The sequence below is a fragment of the Fusarium proliferatum genome (assembly GCF_900067095.1).
Source record: "Fusarium proliferatum ET1 genome assembly, contig: FPRO_scaffold003, whole genome shotgun sequence".
Lineage (NCBI taxonomy): Eukaryota > Fungi > Ascomycota > Sordariomycetes > Hypocreales > Nectriaceae > Fusarium > Fusarium proliferatum.
The window spans coordinates 1247564-1265235 of NW_022194792.1; the positions used below are offsets into that span (position 1 = coordinate 1247564).

At 48.2% G+C, this 17672-nt stretch overlaps 7 protein-coding genes across 7 annotated transcripts; 2 read left to right on the top strand and 5 right to left on the bottom strand.

The window, feature by feature from the left end:
- Positions 1-585: 585 nt before the first annotated feature.
- FPRO_06693 (uncharacterized protein) lies at positions 586-1962 on the bottom strand (the record flags this gene model as incomplete). Its single annotated transcript, XM_031228365.1, has 1 exon — positions 586-1962. One exon carries the CDS (start codon positions 1960-1962, stop codon positions 586-588), a length of 1377 nt encoding a protein of 458 aa, XP_031078709.1.
- Positions 1963-2873: 911 nt separating this feature from the next.
- On the bottom strand, positions 2874-4475 carry FPRO_06692 (uncharacterized protein; the record flags this gene model as incomplete). Its single annotated transcript, XM_031228366.1, has 3 exons — positions 2874-3839; positions 3958-4394; positions 4442-4475. 3 exons carry the CDS (start codon positions 4473-4475, stop codon positions 2874-2876), a joined length of 1437 nt encoding a protein of 478 aa, XP_031078710.1.
- Positions 4476-5903: 1428 nt separating this feature from the next.
- FPRO_06691 (uncharacterized protein) lies at positions 5904-6731 on the top strand (the record flags this gene model as incomplete). The annotated part of the gene is made up of 1 exon (XM_031228367.1): positions 5904-6731. One exon carries the CDS (start codon positions 5904-5906, stop codon positions 6729-6731), a length of 828 nt encoding a protein of 275 aa, XP_031078711.1.
- A 1517-nt stretch (positions 6732-8248) lies between these two features.
- Positions 8249-9951, top strand: FPRO_06690 (uncharacterized protein; the record flags this gene model as incomplete). The annotated part of the gene is made up of 2 exons (XM_031228368.1): positions 8249-8529; positions 8586-9951. The coding sequence occupies 2 exons, from the start codon at positions 8249-8251 to the stop codon at positions 9949-9951; spliced, it is 1647 nt and encodes a 548-aa protein (XP_031078712.1).
- A 1088-nt stretch (positions 9952-11039) lies between these two features.
- FPRO_06689 (uncharacterized protein) lies at positions 11040-12801 on the bottom strand (the record flags this gene model as incomplete). The annotated part of the gene is made up of 2 exons (XM_031228369.1): positions 11040-12629; positions 12712-12801. The coding sequence occupies 2 exons, from the start codon at positions 12799-12801 to the stop codon at positions 11040-11042; spliced, it is 1680 nt and encodes a 559-aa protein (XP_031078713.1).
- Positions 12802-14760: 1959 nt separating this feature from the next.
- On the bottom strand, positions 14761-15786 carry FPRO_06688 (uncharacterized protein; the record flags this gene model as incomplete). The annotated part of the gene is made up of 1 exon (XM_031228370.1): positions 14761-15786. The coding sequence occupies one exon, from the start codon at positions 15784-15786 to the stop codon at positions 14761-14763; it is 1026 nt and encodes a 341-aa protein (XP_031078714.1).
- A 516-nt stretch (positions 15787-16302) lies between these two features.
- Positions 16303-17410, bottom strand: FPRO_06687 (uncharacterized protein; the record flags this gene model as incomplete). Its single annotated transcript, XM_031228371.1, has 4 exons — positions 16303-16652; positions 16698-16821; positions 16871-17186; positions 17235-17410. The coding sequence occupies 4 exons, from the start codon at positions 17408-17410 to the stop codon at positions 16303-16305; spliced, it is 966 nt and encodes a 321-aa protein (XP_031078715.1).
- Between the last annotated feature and the right edge of the window lie 262 nt (positions 17411-17672).

Here is a 17672-nt window from a genome sequence, read left to right on the forward strand (position 1 = left end):
CTTTCACTTGTCAATAGTTGAAATGAACATAACATTGGAAACCTTGAATCAACATCTCATGACAGTGGATTAACTCTTGCATTTAACGTCCTAATAGGATGACTGAAGCCTAAAAGCCTATACATCCAGCGTAGAGCTGGAATGCCGGAAGACCATGTGAGCATTTACCCAAGCCTATTATCTACTAAGAATAAATAGACTAGATGATCAGGAAGGTATAGGTTGCTGAATGTTGTCGAACTTGAAACACTTGCCGGTTTGCCCTCAGTATGATGCGCATTTTGATCAGTGTCACATCCTCGTGGCCTCTATCGTTGTAAATCAAATTCCAATGCGTGAAATGGAGTCACCCGAACTTATTATTGAAATTCCCGAATGGTTAATTACATTTGCGAGGCACCATACCACTAAAGTTGGGAAATGCAACAGAGGCATTACTTTGCTACATCAAATCCCATGATAGGACAGAAAGTTGCATCCCCCTCCTTTTTCAGGTCATATATGCCATGGAAAAGGTTCATAAGTTTTGAAAAATTACTATGGAGATGTGTTATATGTGTGGCCCTGATAGACCGTGGCACCCTTTTATGGGTAGAGGCCTTCCAGTCGTTTGCTCGGCGTCCCAGTCTTGCGAGCAAGCACCTCAAGCATCTGCGGTATTCCTTTCGGTGCTCTTAACGGCGGATCAGGTTCCTCAATATCCGAGTCAGAATCAGAATCAGAGCCAGATCCCCAATCCATCTCCATGGCTACCATTTCATGCATCTCAACGATATCGTTGCTGTCGAAAATGCCTTCGCGGTGATTCAGCTTGCGAAGGAGGTCAAGTGCCTGCAGCCTCTCATCCCCGCCTTCATTCGAGATGGCAACAAATGATAGACCGGAGACTAGACATCCGTCTAGTGAAAATGTAGGTTGATCTAGCGCTATTAAAGGTGCGGCTACTTTCTCTGCGGCCTCTATGAAGGCTTTATACGGATGGGGAGGCTGTCGTCCTTTGTTATCGTATGCGTTGATGTACATTTGCAGAGACTGATAGTGGAGCTCCAAAGTTTGGACATGTGCTATCTCATCATTTGACAAGTTTGGCATCAATCGTTGGGTCAGAGCTTCGAAACGGGAATTCCAGAGACGGAGCATATCCTCAAACGCGCTGTCATTGGCCGACCCGTCTTCTCTCTCCGGATTCCATGGCTGGAAGTCTTGGTGCAGTCTTAGCTCATGCAAGGCATATGATGCCTCGCCGAGAGTTGCGAACGGCGAGTCAACGCTCCTCTCAGTGCTAGTGTCACTACGACACCATTTCTTGATACCCGAGAGAGGATGGTCTCCCATAAAGCCAGACGATGCAAGACCCATCTCACTGAACATGTCAACAAGTCCCTCTAGCATATCCGACGCATCTGAGGTATTTTGGCGACGCAGTGACTGAAATACCGTATCACCAGCAGCGAGATGTTGCAATAGTTCATCGTACCGACCAGTCAGTCCCTCACAAGTCATGAACAGCAGACAGCAGATTAATATGCAATGAATGTTCTCATTCGACGGTGCAGACATTATAGGAAGAATCGAAGATATGGCTCTGTTGTAGTGCTGGATGACAGGACGCTGCAAATGATCAGGGCGGGAGTATGGTAGGCTTTGAGCCATGTAGGCTCGATGAGATGCCCCAACTGCAATCATGCTGTACCGGATAGCATCGTAGTGATATGACATCGGAAGGGCGTACTCGAGCCAGAAGTTCATGGCAGCAGACGAGGGTGAAAGCTGTTTCGCTGTCCAGTGTAGGAAATGTTGAAGGTAGCCCTTTTCAGAGTCTGATAACAACGAGAGTTGGTCAACGGTCTGCATAGAAAGCAGTGGGAGCAACACGGTTACTTCAGGCTTCAAGGGGGGTTCTCGACGCTTGGAGCGCTTGGAGGCATTGGGCTTAGGTGGTGCATATCCGTCGCACTTCATCTTGTCGTTATGGCAGCGTCGACAAAAAGGTTTTGCTTCATCGCATTTCAAGTGCCTGATTCTAAAGGGAGGAGAAGTATGAGCTTTATACAGGAGGGTTTGAGAGGGTGTTTGGACTCACTTGCTGTGGTGTTTCCCAATTAGTGATATTTTACGAGAAACGAGGCGGTAAGCTATCAACGTACCAGGTGATACATCCCGTTCTGACCTTGGGAGTCGAGGCTCGCTTGAATTTGCCTCTCATTGCAAGAGCCTGATTGGCTGTCATGGCCACAGAGAATAAAACGTTCTATTGCTTGTTACGACACTGCAAATTGGAGGTGAATGCTACCGGCGTGATTGTTTTATGCCAATGAGAGCGCCGAGGCTGGTGAGAAATTGCATGAAAGTGGCTGAGATGGAAATGGGGCTTTGCTTGCAGGTTTACGAGAAACCCAATCATGTCGTGTAACTCAAATACTCAATGGGTCATAAAAGGCTAACAATGATTGGTAGACTGGAATTGGTCTAGACTCTTCGTGACTCAGTGCGTTCTCGTGACTCACAAAGTGGGTCAGTCGTTATCTTATCGAGGAAAGTGAATGGGCGTCGTTTCATTCAAAGTGATGAAAAGCTTTAGGTTAGCTAAGTTGGGTACATCTACGCAAGCCTTTCGATCAGTTTATGTTGGCCTCTTGATTCAATTCTCTTTGGGTCTTATATGAGTCCCAGCTAGTTCTGGGCAGGTTTCAGATGGGTCTGGCTTATCTAGATATTAACATATGACATATAATTTAACCGTCACTCATTTTCTTTTGCAGCTCGAGGTTTGCTCGTTTACGCTTATGATTCTGTGAATGTCTTGAGATTGATTGAAACTTGCCATGCAATGACCAACAACGAAGCGACACCGGCATTGTAGAAATTTTTCTCTATTTGGGATCGTGCCTTGGACCAGGCTCCTCCAAGATCCTCGTAGACTCGGGATTGTTGTTGTTGCGGAACTTGACCTTCTTGATCATCTCAATCTTCTGCTCATCTATTACCGCAAGTTGCGGTTCGTTACCAGCATCACTGTCGCCCTCGTACTTGAGTGTTGGGGTCTGAGCGAACTGAAGTGGTTGAGATCTGCCCCTGGCCAACCTGAACACATTGAAGAATGCTCTCGCCGAGGGGGGTCTAGTCTTGTCGCGGTCGGACTCACTCCACATCTCAGTGTTCAACTTGTCGATGTCTCGTTCGAGAAACAATATCCTCTTCAATGTCTTGGGCGTCTGATCCTTCTTCTTGAGATCGTCCAACTCTGCAAGTCGCTTTCTCAACTTGGATGCCAACTGCATGGTTCGTTGAGCTTGAGGTCTGAGACCGCAAGACCTCCTAGGCACGTTCTCCATCATAGTGACGTGTAGAGCATCTATGACCTTGGCAAAGAAGGCAACAACCTGCTCTTCGTTGCCAACCAGGCTATCGAGAGGTGGAAGGCGGGGCTTCAGACGACGCTGGAACTTGTTGGGAGTTATCTTGTGCCAGCAGGGCATAGTCTTAACATCCGTCTTCACCGCTCTCTTGACCGATGTTTCAATGACGCGATGGTCACTGAGGAACCCTGGTACTTGGAGCACTTCGCAGTACCCAATGGACGCACTGATCGACTCCTTGGCAAAGGTCAAATCGATGGTCGAGCTGCGTTTCGATACATCCTTGGAATTGGAGTAGGTTATCGCGCCCTGCTTCGTCTTCAGTATATAGTTGTGTGCCTTGACGCCTTCGGCAAACTTCTTGCACGACGTACTCGTTTCCGTCTTTTGATCGCCGTTCCAGTCCTCGTGATGGTAGTTGAAGTCTCCAAGAAGAATGCTATGGCCGGTATATGAGTCCAAGTAGGATAAGGGGTCGACCTTGAGTTTGTTAATATGGTTATAAACGTTGTGATTGGCCAAAGGTTTGGTAGCAGTGGCAATCTCAAGGGTAGCAAGCAGTTCCCTGTTCGCACCTTTGCAGGTCTTGACTCTTCACGAAGTAGTCGGTAGGTAGGGAGTTGTGCACATAGAAGCGGACGCTGTGCATCTTGGGCGCAACCTTGGACTGGAAGCTCTTGTCGGAGAGGCCATTGACTCCAGTGAAAATACTTTTCTGGACAGAACAGGAGGTTTTCTTGGCGGAGATAAGCAGCGAAGGAGCATCTGGGCACGCCGCCAGAGACTCAGTCACCATCTTTTGCACACTCATGAGCGTATTGGAGACACATAACAGGATAGATTTCGCTATGGTTGTCGTATCTTCGTTCGTAAAGGTCATCTCGCGGATATGAGACAGGCGATTGTGCGCGAAGACGAGGGTGTCGTTTGTCCGTTGAGCCGTGATAGACGCGGGGCCGAGCGGCGGTCGGCTCACGTTGATGGCGACTTCGGCACTCTGAAGAGCCTCGAGGCATTTATCAATGACTTTAGCCACTTTTTATGTTGTGCATCAGGGTCATAGCCCTCTTCGGTGAATTGACCGTCTGAATTGACCGTCAGAGAGGTACCAGACATGATAGCCAGGGATACCATGAAAGGCTTGTTTGTAGCAGAGGTATTGTGCCGCAATGACGTGGGGTAGAGGGCGGGGAGACTCTCCGTAGAGTCGGCGATCGATCTCGGTGCAGAGGGCTTTCACTCGCGGTTCGCATCTCTTGATATTGGCTTGCCATATCAGGAGTGTGCCGGGCGTGCTATTGTCAGGGTTTCGTGGCAGGCGCTTTGATCGAGTAAATCGACACAGCGTTCGTCGTTGAGTAACTCGCGGTAGTCTTGATGTGGATTGTCTTGCTCATCGTCATCGTCCAAGGACATCTCGACATCCGCTGGCGGAGGAAATATGGGTAGGGTAGAAGCGTTGATATCGAGCGAACTGGTGCCGTCTGAAACTGCAAGTTCAAAATCCAAAGTATTGTGAGTAACGAGAATTTCAACCCGAGGTATGGGTAGACATACCTATATGGCACAAAAGAGAATGGAGGAGGGTGAAGAGATGGATCCCGAGGCCTGTTTGTCCAAGGGGAACGACGGGTCAGTAGAGAGGCGACAAGGGGGCGAAGAAGTAATGATAACGAAAACAGAAGCAACGGAACATGCTGGGATCACTCCGTCACGGAAAGGGGGCAGGACAAGTAGAGATGGCAAGAGGAATTGCAAAGAAAAGAGGAGGTATTTACCAAACACGACCGACTGGCGAACCAATTCTTTGGCAAAAGTGAAATCGATGGTGCTTCTTTCAATCTCTGGTTCACACGGACTGGTCTGGGGTCTGGGGTTGGTGGCGCCGGTGACAAGCCTCGACTTGGACATGATCAGGTCACACACTGTTCTCTTGAGCAGCTGAAATGGATTCTCCGTCTCTAGTCATGAATAAATGACAGAGCCCGCATTTTGATTACTTGATCATATTCCGTCAATCGATTCACCACTTTTGAACCAAGACAATGGAAATAACTAAACGAGGTTGTCAGCGTCGACGTCGATGAAGCTCAAGCGACTTGAACAAGGGTCTTGGCAGAACGGGGCTCCACCTGGAGTACACCAATCATTGCCCAAGTTGCGTTGTCTCAGACTTTGCGCTTTTCATCTGGACGATCAAGGGTCCAGCTATCTGGTTCTGGTCTAGTGTACACAATATCCAGCTCAGGAAAAACCTCAGATGTTGAACTAAAGTGCCAAAAACACATAGTCCAAAATAATGTAACGTTCACTGCCTCTATCCTGAATTTACCTCTACCTATTCAGATTAGACACCCTACCAGTAGTTTCCTTGCCTCCCCCTTGACAGCCAAGGCCAGACTCATTTGTCTGTGACGTAAGCCGTAAGATTATAGTCTACAGATGCCAATTGGGCTTATTCGCGCACCTTGACAGCAAGACCGACTGTTTAACATCTTACGAATCTCATCTTCTTCTGTACAACTCTCCCAATCCTGTGCCAATATGTCGTCCACCCAAAAGCCCACCATCCTTCTCGTCCACGGCGCCTGGCATGGCTCCTGGGCCTGGAAGTACCAAATCCCTGAGCTGGAGTCTCTCGGATATGCCACTCAGAATCTGGATCTTCCCTCGGTATCCGGCGAAGCGGGCAAGACACAACTGGACGATGCAGCCTACGCGCGAGGTGTCCTAGAACCACTATTAGCGGAAGGCAAACAAGTCGTCGTGCTGGCGCATTCATATGGCGGACCAATCGCCTGCGGGGCTATCACCGGACTGTCTATTGCCGATCGGGCTAGGGACAACCTGCCAGGTGGAGTTTTGGGCTTCATCAACCTCTGCGGGTACATCTTTCCGGGAGGCATGGATCAAGGCGCTGTTATTCGCAGCCTAGGTGGTCTTCCTTACGTCAGTTGGGATACCCCTTCTCCCGGACTCTTTGTCGCCAAAGACCCTGGTAGTCTGTTCTACCGACCCGATGTTTCGGACCAGCAGGCACAATGGGCACTGTCTCAGCTGCAGCCACAGAGTATGGCTGCCAACATGGGCATCGTCCCTCCTCAAGCTTGGCAGGAAGAGGCTTACATAGGTCGCTTGGCGTATATCAAAGCGACAGAAGATGCCGTCATTCCCTTTTCTGACCAGGAGAGCATGATTTCTTCAAGTGGAGGGAGTGAAGCTTGGAATACTCGTGTGTTAGAGGGGTCTGGGCATAGTCCGCAGATCTCTCGACCCAGTGAGGTTGCACAGGCAGTTGATAGTCTGATCCAAGACTTTCAATTCACAAATGAAGGGAATAGACCTGACTACGATCTCGGCGTTGAATGTTAGAGAATAGAGATGAACGTGCTATTCGCCTCTCAGTTTTATTTAGTGATATTGACGATGCGACATGGAATTTATTGACGTTTGGGATCCAAGACGAATTTTGCCAGAAGCAACATATTTTCTAACGGAGCATAATAAAACTTAACAGCGGGAAAAGCATAAATAAGCCATCATATTTGCTTCTCAGTTTCTTAATTATATTTTTCTGCGGCATTGACTTTATGTCGTTGAAATATTAATTCGTGACTGAAATATCGCTTCTAGGGTAACTGGTTTCGCCGTCATTGAGCAGAGCCTCACCTTACCACGGGAAATGCCTGGATGATATTTCTCAGCCGCACAGCGGGAACTCTGCAAAGCCGCACCTGAATAAGCGCATTTCCATGAGCCAACCGCTGGTTTTGATGCAGCGCGGAACTTCAATAATTCAATCACGATTCCTCAATCTCTCTGAAAGCGCCGAGAACTGCAATATCTGCTCGTAAGTAATAATTCGTCATATTCTTCGCAAATCGTCTGAAAATTCGGAGATTCAAAAAGAAAGAGTTCCCGAGCGCGGGAGGAAACATTAAAAAATTCGAGATTTCAGCTCGTGAGCGAATTCTTCCTCAACCGCGGGAAGTCTCTTCATTAGAAATCGACGAGCGAGCATCCGCGGGACCATGAATGTCAGGGTTCGTACCCGCGGGAGCGAGCAACATCAGGCCAGAGGTGGGTTCGTGAGTCGAGAGCGAAGGAGCACAAGCAAATGAGTGACGATGAAGGGGAGGACGAGGCCGGGGCATCAAGGCTTCTTATGTGCCGTTCGTGCCGAGAAAAATGGGCCTTGGCATCGATCTAAGCCCCGTCTTGGCAAAGTCCAAAGAAGCTAGGACGAGAAGAGTTGGAGGTTGCGGGGGTCACCGATGAAGCTTAACTTGTTAATGCGGAGATGGCCCTGTAGGACACGGGGACTTGGGTGATCTCATCTCAAACTCATGGGATCAGATGAGGTGCAGTGAGTCTAGATGCAGTGTTCAAAGCTCAAAGTGCTCGACGCTTGCGTGTGCTATACCACTATACCGGTAGTGTTCTGGAAGCCTTCTCGGGAGTAACACTGCTCCCTTCATCTATTGACTCGCCACCAACTCAATCTTCTCCGCACTCGCACGGGTATCATGCTCAATAAACGGGGATCCCGCCCCGTTTCTTTCGTCGGCGAATTCTACCCGCGGGAACAAAATCACACATTCGGTCTCCATCAACAGCCATCACCAACTCCATCAAACCCAGCAATGACAAACCGAACCGTTTCTCAATCTCCACGGGGTAAATCACCCGAATCAAGATTTACCCCATGGGCAACCGACTTAGTGACACCTCGTTTCAATCCCCTATAAGATCAGGGTCCCCCTTCGACCCCAAGCTTTCCCCAATCACTAGTCCAGTCCAGACCAAGCATCCAAAGCTTAAAGAGTCAAGACCACCCAGACAAGCCAACCCATCTCTTCCCCTCTTCCAGTTTCAGTAAACCCATCAAAATGGCTGGAGGCGTTGTCAAGAAGCCCGTCAACATCTTCAAGCTGGGCGATGTCGGTGAGCCAAAGGGCGTCTTTAACTGGCGACTATGGTTTGCTGTCTTTGCTTTCGGCCTCATGGGTGCGGCGCGTGGTATTGATGAGGGTCTGATCTCGGGTGCTTTCAAGTCAAAGGACTTCAAGAAATACATCCACTTTGAGGATTACTCGACTGTCGAACAGGCCAACATCAAGGCTAATGTTTCGGCCATGGTTCAGATTGGTTGTGTTGGAGGCGCATTGATGTAAGTATAGGTCATTATGCAATCTGACGAAGTACCCACTGACTCTCTTACTCTAGTGCTTTCCTCATCTGCGATAGAATCGGACGTATCTGGGCTACTCGACAGCTCTGCATTGTTTGGATCGTCGGAATTGTCATCTTCATGGCCAACGGTGGCAGTCTCGGTGCCGTATACGCCGGTCGTTTCATCGCAGGTCTCGGAGTTGGTCAAACAGCCGTTGTCGGTCCCGTCTATCTCGCCGAAATCGCCCCAACGGCTGTTCGTGGTCTCTGCACTTGTGTATTCTCTGGTTTCGTCTATCTCGGCATCGTCTTGGCTTACTTCGCCAACTACGGCTGCTCTCTTCACATGGGCGACAACACTCACGCCCGCTGGCTCGTTCCTACCAGCCTTCACATCATGTTTGCAGGCTTGATTCTGATTCTTAGCTTCTTCGTCGACGAATCTCCTCGCTTCCTCATCAAGAAGGGCCAAACCGAGAAGGCTACTGCTGTTATGGCTCGCCTCCGACAACAAGATCCCGAGTCCGATTACATTACCCGCGAAATCACCGCCATTCAGCTGGCCCACGAGCACGAGCTTGAGAGTGTCAACAGCTCATTCCTCGGTACATGCAAGGAGCTTTTCCTCAACAGCAGCAACCTTTATCGTCTGTACCTCGCCAGCATGGTCCAGGTCCTTGCTCAGTGGTCTGGCGCCGGCTCTATCACTCTCTACGCTCCCGATCTCTTCGCCCTTCTCGGTATTAAGGGTTCTGAGACTGGTCTGCTTGTTACAGCCCTCTTCGGCATTGTCAAGCTTATTTCAGCCATTACCTGCGCTCTCTTCCTTGTCGATGTTATCGGCCGAAAGCGTGCTCTTATCGGAGGCATTGCCCTGCAGGCTCTTGCTATGATCTACGTTGGCTCATTCCTCACTGCTGTCCCCGAGCCTCACAGCTCTTCCGCTGCTGCTCGCGGTGCTATGGCTATGATCTACATCTCTGGTATTGGTTGGGCTCTTGGTTGGAACACCATGTCCTACATTCTCACCGCCGAGTTGTTCCCCCTCCGTGTCAGAGCTTTCGGTACTTCATTCGCCATGACCCTGCATTTCCTCTGCCAATACGGTAGCAGCCGAGCCACTCCCAACATGCTCTTGCCATCATCCGAGGGTGGAATCAACCCCAACGGCACCTTCTGGACCTACGCTGCTATCCTGGTTGTGGGTGGTCTTTGGGTCGTTGTTTCAGTACCTGAGACTGCTGGTCGTTCTCTTGAGAGCATGGACAGACTCTTTGACCTTCCTTGGTACAAGATTGGTTTGTTTGGCAACCGTGACGCTGAGCAGCAGGATGCCGTGTACGACGAGAAGGAGAGCGTTGCTATGAATACTCAGGGACAGGTTGTTTATGTTGAGAACAAGTCCAGAGAGGTTGTGTAATTTACTGGAATGGAGTTTGAGATCTTACGAATTTGATATGAAAGAAAGCGATTTGGTTTTACATGATAGTACATCCTATAATGCATACTGTTCAAAGTGACAAGTTTTACACTGCGTCTGACCTCGTCTGTGATATTCACTTGCTTAGTCTCCATGAAATGGTCGTAAATGGTAGTAGTGTGTCAAGAGCTTGACGTACTACGACTAGCTGCTTCGGCCATAGTTCCTATCAGTCATATTGGGTCTAGCACCAATTTGCTATCCCCTACCGGTGTCTAAGTGGATTAGATGCCACTATCATATTTAGAGTGATTGGATCAGAATGAGACAAGCATGAAGCTATCCACAATCTTACTCCGCAGTAACTGCATTCGCTCGATTAATGCTAGTGGCAAGCCTCAATACCATTTCAAGAGCCATGCATCTATAGTGTGAAGGGGTACAGAGATGCCAAAGTGTGTTTTATTTCGGGCAAAAAGTGGTGAACCATGGATTAATTGCAACCCTCTGATCTAGCTCCGTATTATAATGCATCGGCAGCGGCCACCCCCATTCGTATTATCTTTATTGACTTTCCTACTCTCGACTGTACAAGCTTTGGCCGAGCTGACGAGAGTAACTCTCGCCTAGAAACCCTGCGTTTACAACCCTTTTAGCGATTGCGAGGTAGGACAAAGTCTAGACCGGGACATAGAGAGCTGAGTTAAAAGTCCAAAGAGATATCACAGGCCTAGAATGTTATCAACTAGCTATGGTAGTCGTTTCATTGGCAAAGTGAAGGTTCGTGCATATTGGTTAGCTAAGTTGAGTTCTCTCTGCTGATTTAAGCTCTCAGCCACAAGTCTCAACTGCAAGTAACGCATCTGGCTCACAACTCGTAGTATCCCTCAAGGCGCACCTCCCGCGGGCTGGGATGGAATGACCAGTGACATCAAGGCGGGCAGAGGCGAAGAGAACCTCTATCTCATCTGGAAGAGCGATGCTTACACTGGTTCTAAGTAGGCACCTACTCGATATCGTGTACAAGTAGATGAGGAGCTAGTTCTCTGTCACAGTGTTCAAGACCCAAGAATACATCTATATAGAGATTATTCCTGCTCTTCTAAACAAATCTTGTCCTCTATCACCTTGTTACAAAGAGTTCTGTACCCAGCCTCGTGAAAGTAGACTATCAGATAAGACTGATCTTTATCCCAAGATGTATCGGTCCAGATGTATCTAGAGCCTGTAGGAATGATACCGTTCTCATCGCGGCCATCTTCCTCGATCTCCATAAGCCGTCGACGAGCTAGCAAGCTGGCTCTGGTCTCCCACCCACCCATGGTAGATGTCATCTTTTCGAAGAGGTTCAGAGAATCCGATCGAATTGCCTTGTTCCTACACTTTTGCGATACAAAGTTGAGGACAGGAAGAACGTAGATGTCCAAGACAGTCTCGATTCGCGTTGATGGGCCGGAAGTACCCTCGACAGAATGCATCATGTCCATGACATCGGCGAACACGCTATCGTACTTATCGTAAGCTGTCTCCATAGGATCAAGACAGCAGTTCAGGAGAATATAGACAACCTTTTGTCCGACGTGAAATATTTTCGTTGTGTTTTTAGCAACCGTGTTTGTTTCAACGTCCAGTCTTTCGACAATGACAATTTCCCACTGGCGAAGCTGTTTGAGGATCATATCTCGGCGTGCCATCAAAGACGCTCTATGAAATGTATCGCAGTATGAACGATCCTGCAAGATTTTGACCACGAAGATCACAGCTCGAGTGATGAAACTATTCCACATAGCGGCAAATTGATTGAAGTCTGTTTTTGCTGAAGGGACCGTGCAAGGTATCGCTTGGGTCGAAAAGCGCGACCAGCAGTCTCTCTGTAGAGGAAAGAAGCAAGAATTAAGACTAAAGAAGACTTGCAAACGGGGAAGAATTCGCTCAGCTTGATCCAGCCCCTCATCATCGGAGATTGCTGTATAGATAGGTTCTGGCTGCGGCTCGAACCCTTGATTGACTTCTTCTGCCAGTTGATCTTTTTGCTGTCGCAATAGTTCTACGCTGCTTGTGAGCATACGATCAGCTGTTGCGGTGTTCCCGTGCATCAGTTCGAAGAGAAACAGGATGAACATGTTTATGAGAGTATTGCGCCTGGAGACAGTGGCGAAGTTGGACTTGATTCGGGCTTGTAAGGTAGAAATCGCCTTTGAGTGATAATGTAGAGCGATACGGTAAGTCGGGTCGCTGGATGCTCTAGAGAGGTCTGAAAAAGGCTTGAGGCCAGTATATGGCCTTGGGCCAAGACGATAAAGAGATTGCATGAGCGCGCCAACACTCAAGACAGAGAACTTTACACAGTCATCGTTCATAGCTTCCCGTGGTATGACCTTGTTCCAGAAAAGGGTGCAAGGTGTGTATCCAAAGTCATGAGCCATTTGATAACGGAAGAGATCGAAGTAGGGTACTTCATGGGACTCTAGACTAGAAGATGTAGGCTGAATTAGAAGGGGAGAAACTGAGAGGATTTCATGGCTCGCGGGCCCTTGCTTTGGCAAAAGACGCTTTGCTTGCGTGGGGGGCTGGCTTGTAATTTGTCCCAGCTGAACGTATTCGCAGGATCGTCGAGACCTATGACATCGACTGCATGTTGGTTTTGCCTCGTCACATCTCAAGTGCATTCGTTTACACTGATAATGTCAGCAAAGAGTACTCTCAGGTACAACCTACTAGAGCATCCCCTATCTAAACGCAATCGTAGGGGTAGCTTACTGAGACACAGCCATTGCGGCTCTTGGGCGCGCCATAACGTTTAGGTTTGCCCGATTGGAGATTGTTTATGAGTGCGTTGGCGGGAATCATGGTTCGGCCGACAACTGCGCCTCAGCGATGCACTTGCTTATGGATGAACAGGAGGCGGAGCTGAATGTTAGATCGGATGTTTTCCCCGGTTCTGTGATTCAGAAAATGAGGGTGACAAGGTTGAGAAACGGCAAAGGTCAGCCCTACCAGGAGCCAGCAGTCAGAATCATGTTGATCTGTATGACAAAGCACTCCACTCCTCCAATGTATTCCAAACCTCTGTCATAGATGATTGGCTGATGAATACGATTACTCCATATAGTCTAGCTCCCCCGATTTCTCCGCCATCAGCATGGATCGACATTGCTCGAGCAGCCAATCACCTTGAGCAACTGGCGAATTGGTGGCATTGAGGAAAACACACTATTCTCAATTAGGTTCTGGTCTATGAAGAGGCTACAGAAGTGCATCTTGTATAAAAGTCACCAGCTCTGAAATGAGGAGAGGTAGTATACCCTCCTTATTTGTGTGGACGACTGACTCTGGAAGAGCTTGGATGGCTTTCGTATCTACCCCAGAATGAGACCAATCGTCCCTCTCTACAGTGAAGCCTCCAGCCCCAAGGCCCCGTCAAGGATACTCCCCCCCAAAGGAAAGAGGGCCGTACGGCGTTGGGAACGTACTGGAAAACCCAAGTCCCGATCGGGCTGCGGGACCTGTAAAATCCGAAGGGTCAAATGTGACGGTAAGGGCATTCAATACATGGCCCTTGAGGAGGTTTCTAATTCATCAATGTAACTGCAGAGGCTAGACCAATATGTGTCCGATGTGCTAAGGGAAGATTCGATTGCGACGGTTACAGCAGCGGCACGAACGGAGAAGCGAGCGACTCAAATGGCTTATCAAGCGGCACTGAGAGTTCCGTTAGCGACATGTCCGTGTCACCTAGAGCCCCTGAAACCCCTACAACAACTCTAAACCAGACCCCGAGTCCCGGATTAAATCATTCGGAATCCTGTACATGGCATGGAACTACGTCTCCGTTCTCTCTACACATATCGGCCTACCGCCTCGTCTATCTTGAGCACTTTAACCAAAATTCAAATCTCAGCAATGTGCTGTTCAGCTACAGTGAGCATTACTCCAGGATTGTCTTTCAAGAGACCCTTCAAGACGAGTGTATACAAAACGCCGTGCTGGCCCTTGGGGCGTTCTTTCACAGTGGCTTCATCTTAAGCCAGAATGACTTACGGATAGAGATGGCCAATCACCACAGGCACCAATCTCTTCAGCTCTACAGCATTGCACTGCACAATTTCCGAAAGCGCATACAGAACTTGATCGGTACCACGTCCCGATGGATAGTTCTCATGACCCCGCTGCTAGCCATGTACGAGCTGCTCCAGGGTGATTTCGACACTGCAGATCAACTCCTTCACAGCGCGGTTGAAGCACTCAGCTCTTCAGGAGATATATCCCACATTTCGGCCCGTGAGAATTCTAATATGTTTTCTTATACAAGTCTGCAAACTGCTGGAGACTCAATACCTCTATTCACGATGACCAGTAAACAAAGTTGTCATGCAGACCGACCGGGGGATTCTGTTGTATTTTTCGACTCAGACCTGCTTGCCGCTGTCAATGAAGTAGCAAGCTTTGATAAGGGGTATCATGGGGATGTACTTCATGACCTGTCGACTCTCGATAATCATTATGGTTGGATGGGTTGATGCCGACAGGCATACCCCGAGATGCCTGGAAGATCTGGATATTGATATTGCAGTAAAGCTTCTTGGTGATGATTTGAGGCCACAAATAACAGAAAGAAGGGAGATGTACGGTTAGAGAGAGAGACTGAAAGCTGTTCAACCAGCAGTCTAAATAATCTGGATAACGATAAAAAGAATTTTCAACACAATAGAGTATAGAAAAAGAATGCAGGATTGGCTATATAGTAAAACGTCGTGTTCGATTCCGATGAATGAATCATCTCCTCAATCACGACAAAGCATTTCCAAACTATTTGAGCGACGTGACCTCAAGCACTGCATTGACAAAAGCATTAGGTTTCTCCTGGGGAAGATTATGCCCCGCACCAGGAACTTGATGGTGTACACGAGGACCACTAAAGTACTTGGCTGAAGAAGACCCGTTCGTTGGCGGAAAGTTACCGTCTGCAAGACCATCCAGTGTCACAGTTGGGACTGAGATAACAGGCTGCTCAAGAAGCGCTTTCTCGATGTCGCTGTAATCTGGATCACCTGGAGCATACAACAGGCGATGTTTGTAGACATGAGTAACAACGCTGACATAATCCGGATTGACAAATGTCTCAGTAGCTCGATCAAGATCTTCTTCGGTGTAGTTCCATTCAGGGGAATTCTTGTCCCAAACAACCCTGGCTATGTCTTTCGGGTGTTCTGCCAAAGCCCCTTTTCCACGAGGCGTTAAGAAGTAGTAGAAGTACCAAAAGCCCGCTTCAATCTTTGCATCGAGTGGAACCCAGGCTTTAGATAGGTCTTGGATCAAGTAACTATTGACTGACACCAGACCGGCGCAGCGTTCAGGCCACAGAGCTGCTGCAACGCAAGCACCACGTCCACCCCAGTCGTAACCAGCAAAGATGGCCTTTTTGATGTTTAGAGCATCAAGCAATTCGATGACGTCGTAGCCTAGAGCTGCTTGCTGGCCGGAGCGGAAAGTATCTGTGTCCAGAAAGGTGGTAGGTCCGTTACCGCGTAAATATGGGACAATAACACGGTATCCTTGCTTCACAAGAGCTGGGGCGACTTCTGTGTAGCTGTGAATGTCGTAGGGCCAGCCGTGGAGAAGGAGAACGGCCTGTGCATCTGGAGAACCGTCTTCATAGTATGCAATTTGAAGTCTGGTAGTGTTTACATACGACAGTGGCTTGAGTCGGGATAGGTGCCCGGTACGATGGCTTAGGTGTTCGGAGTGCTCTTTGCCCGGTGGAAAGTCAGGAGGCCGCAAGCTGAAAGTCTGGGCTATGAAAGCAGCCAGAATAAAGAAGAGACAAATGATCATGATGTCCTTAGTTGGGAGAGATGCTTGGCCGCATCCATAATGCACGGTGAGAATCGGCTTTTTGAAGTAAATGACGTTAATGATCGACCAATGATAAGACCAGCCTCGTATAAGTGAGCTTCGAAAACCAGTTTTACATCGTACCTACATCCTTTAATTGCCGAAAGTGGCTGGAACAAGTCTTACGTGAGATATATTACGCATTCGAGATTGACTTTGATTCCAAATCGTGTTTTAGTCAACTATTGCTTCTCCTCACGGCATTGGTGAGCAAAAGCTAATAAGTGGCCAGAAATAGAACTTCATGCCAATAGGTAGGGAAACACCGAAAAGCAGAATGATGAGGCATGGTTCAAATAGGTGAATAAAGCTGATCTAGTTAGAGGTTCCTTCCGAAGCTGAATGACTACTCTTTCGACAATCATGTAATACTCTACAATGTATCTGAATGACCCTTTTGTTTAGGCTTAGAGTGACTAAAGATTAGAGAAAAAACCGTTGAGATAATAAACACTTCTAAATGTCTCTCTCTGTTCGAACTGCCGACATTGCCCGATTATCCCGGCCCAACCATAGTAACTCTGGTCTCCCGTTGTGTCCACAGGTGTCAAGGATTGCTTTATGCATAGTCACTTGATTCACATCCAAGTCTGCCACTACCATGCCTTCTTCCGTTGCTAGCAGCTCGCTTGTCAATTGTCGCCCGTCTGGTGCAAATATCCTCGCGTTTCCTCCACCAGGGACATTAAAAACTGGTGCCTGTTTTGTACCCATCATGTCAATGGACGGCTGTGAGATTACCATTGTAGAGTGTAGTGTATAGCACTGGGCTTGGATAGAGTAGACCTGAGAGATGGCTGCTACCGCTATACATAGATTAGATGGGTCTTGGAGGATAGAATTGATCTCACCTTCATCGGACATGGAGTATGGTTCGGGTCCGCCTGAGTGAGCTGGCACACAGGGCCATGCCGCACAATGAATCTGCTCTCCTTGGGAGAAAGTATTGAAGTTGATCAGGGGATTGAAATGTTCCTAGAGGGTGTCAGTTTGCACAACCCTTAGATACAGGGCCTAAACATACTCCACAGGATAATTGCCCAACTCTCCCAACAGAAGTGAGAGCAACATTGTCAAGTGAGGGGCCATGCCCATCACCAAAGATAGTCCTCTCGACATGGAAAGGTTTGAGTTTTCGCCTTGTCATCACAACTTCACCGTTGCTGTTAATTATGCATTGAGCAACGTAGAGAGAGTCTCCGCTTCGCTCAGAGAACCCAAGACAAACAACAATATTGTTGTCTACTGCACAAGACTTGATGTCTTGCATTTCACTTGAATCGATTTTCAATGAGTTCTTGGTGTATTTGACGACCATCTCAAGATCCATTGGACGGGCCCTGAACGAGAGTCAATTTAGTAATTTTTGCACGGAACACGATGCCTACCAGATCCATGTAGGATAACCTGGTAACCAAAGCTCAGGGAAGGCAATAATTTTCGCTCCCTTCGAAGCGGCATCTTTGATTAGATCGCATGTTTTTGTAACAGTACCAGGTAAGTCAAACCAGACTGGTTCAGCTTGAACAACAGCTGCTTTGATAAGACTTGTCGTGACAGACATGATAAGAATACTTGTTGAATCAGATGTGGGCTGCTAGCAAATGGGCAGTACCGTCGAGATTATTTCTACGTGTTTTAAGCTACATTATTGAGACTTGAGACGAGCGTGATATTTACTATCGTTACTCGCATTTCGGACTAGATCAGTCACAACGTTTGTCCACGAATGTGAATACGAGCAAGCCTTTTTGATTGGTTCGTTCTTCTTGCGCCACGGAAAAGCGCAAGACTCTGCATGGACTCATCTGACGTGAGATTCGGGG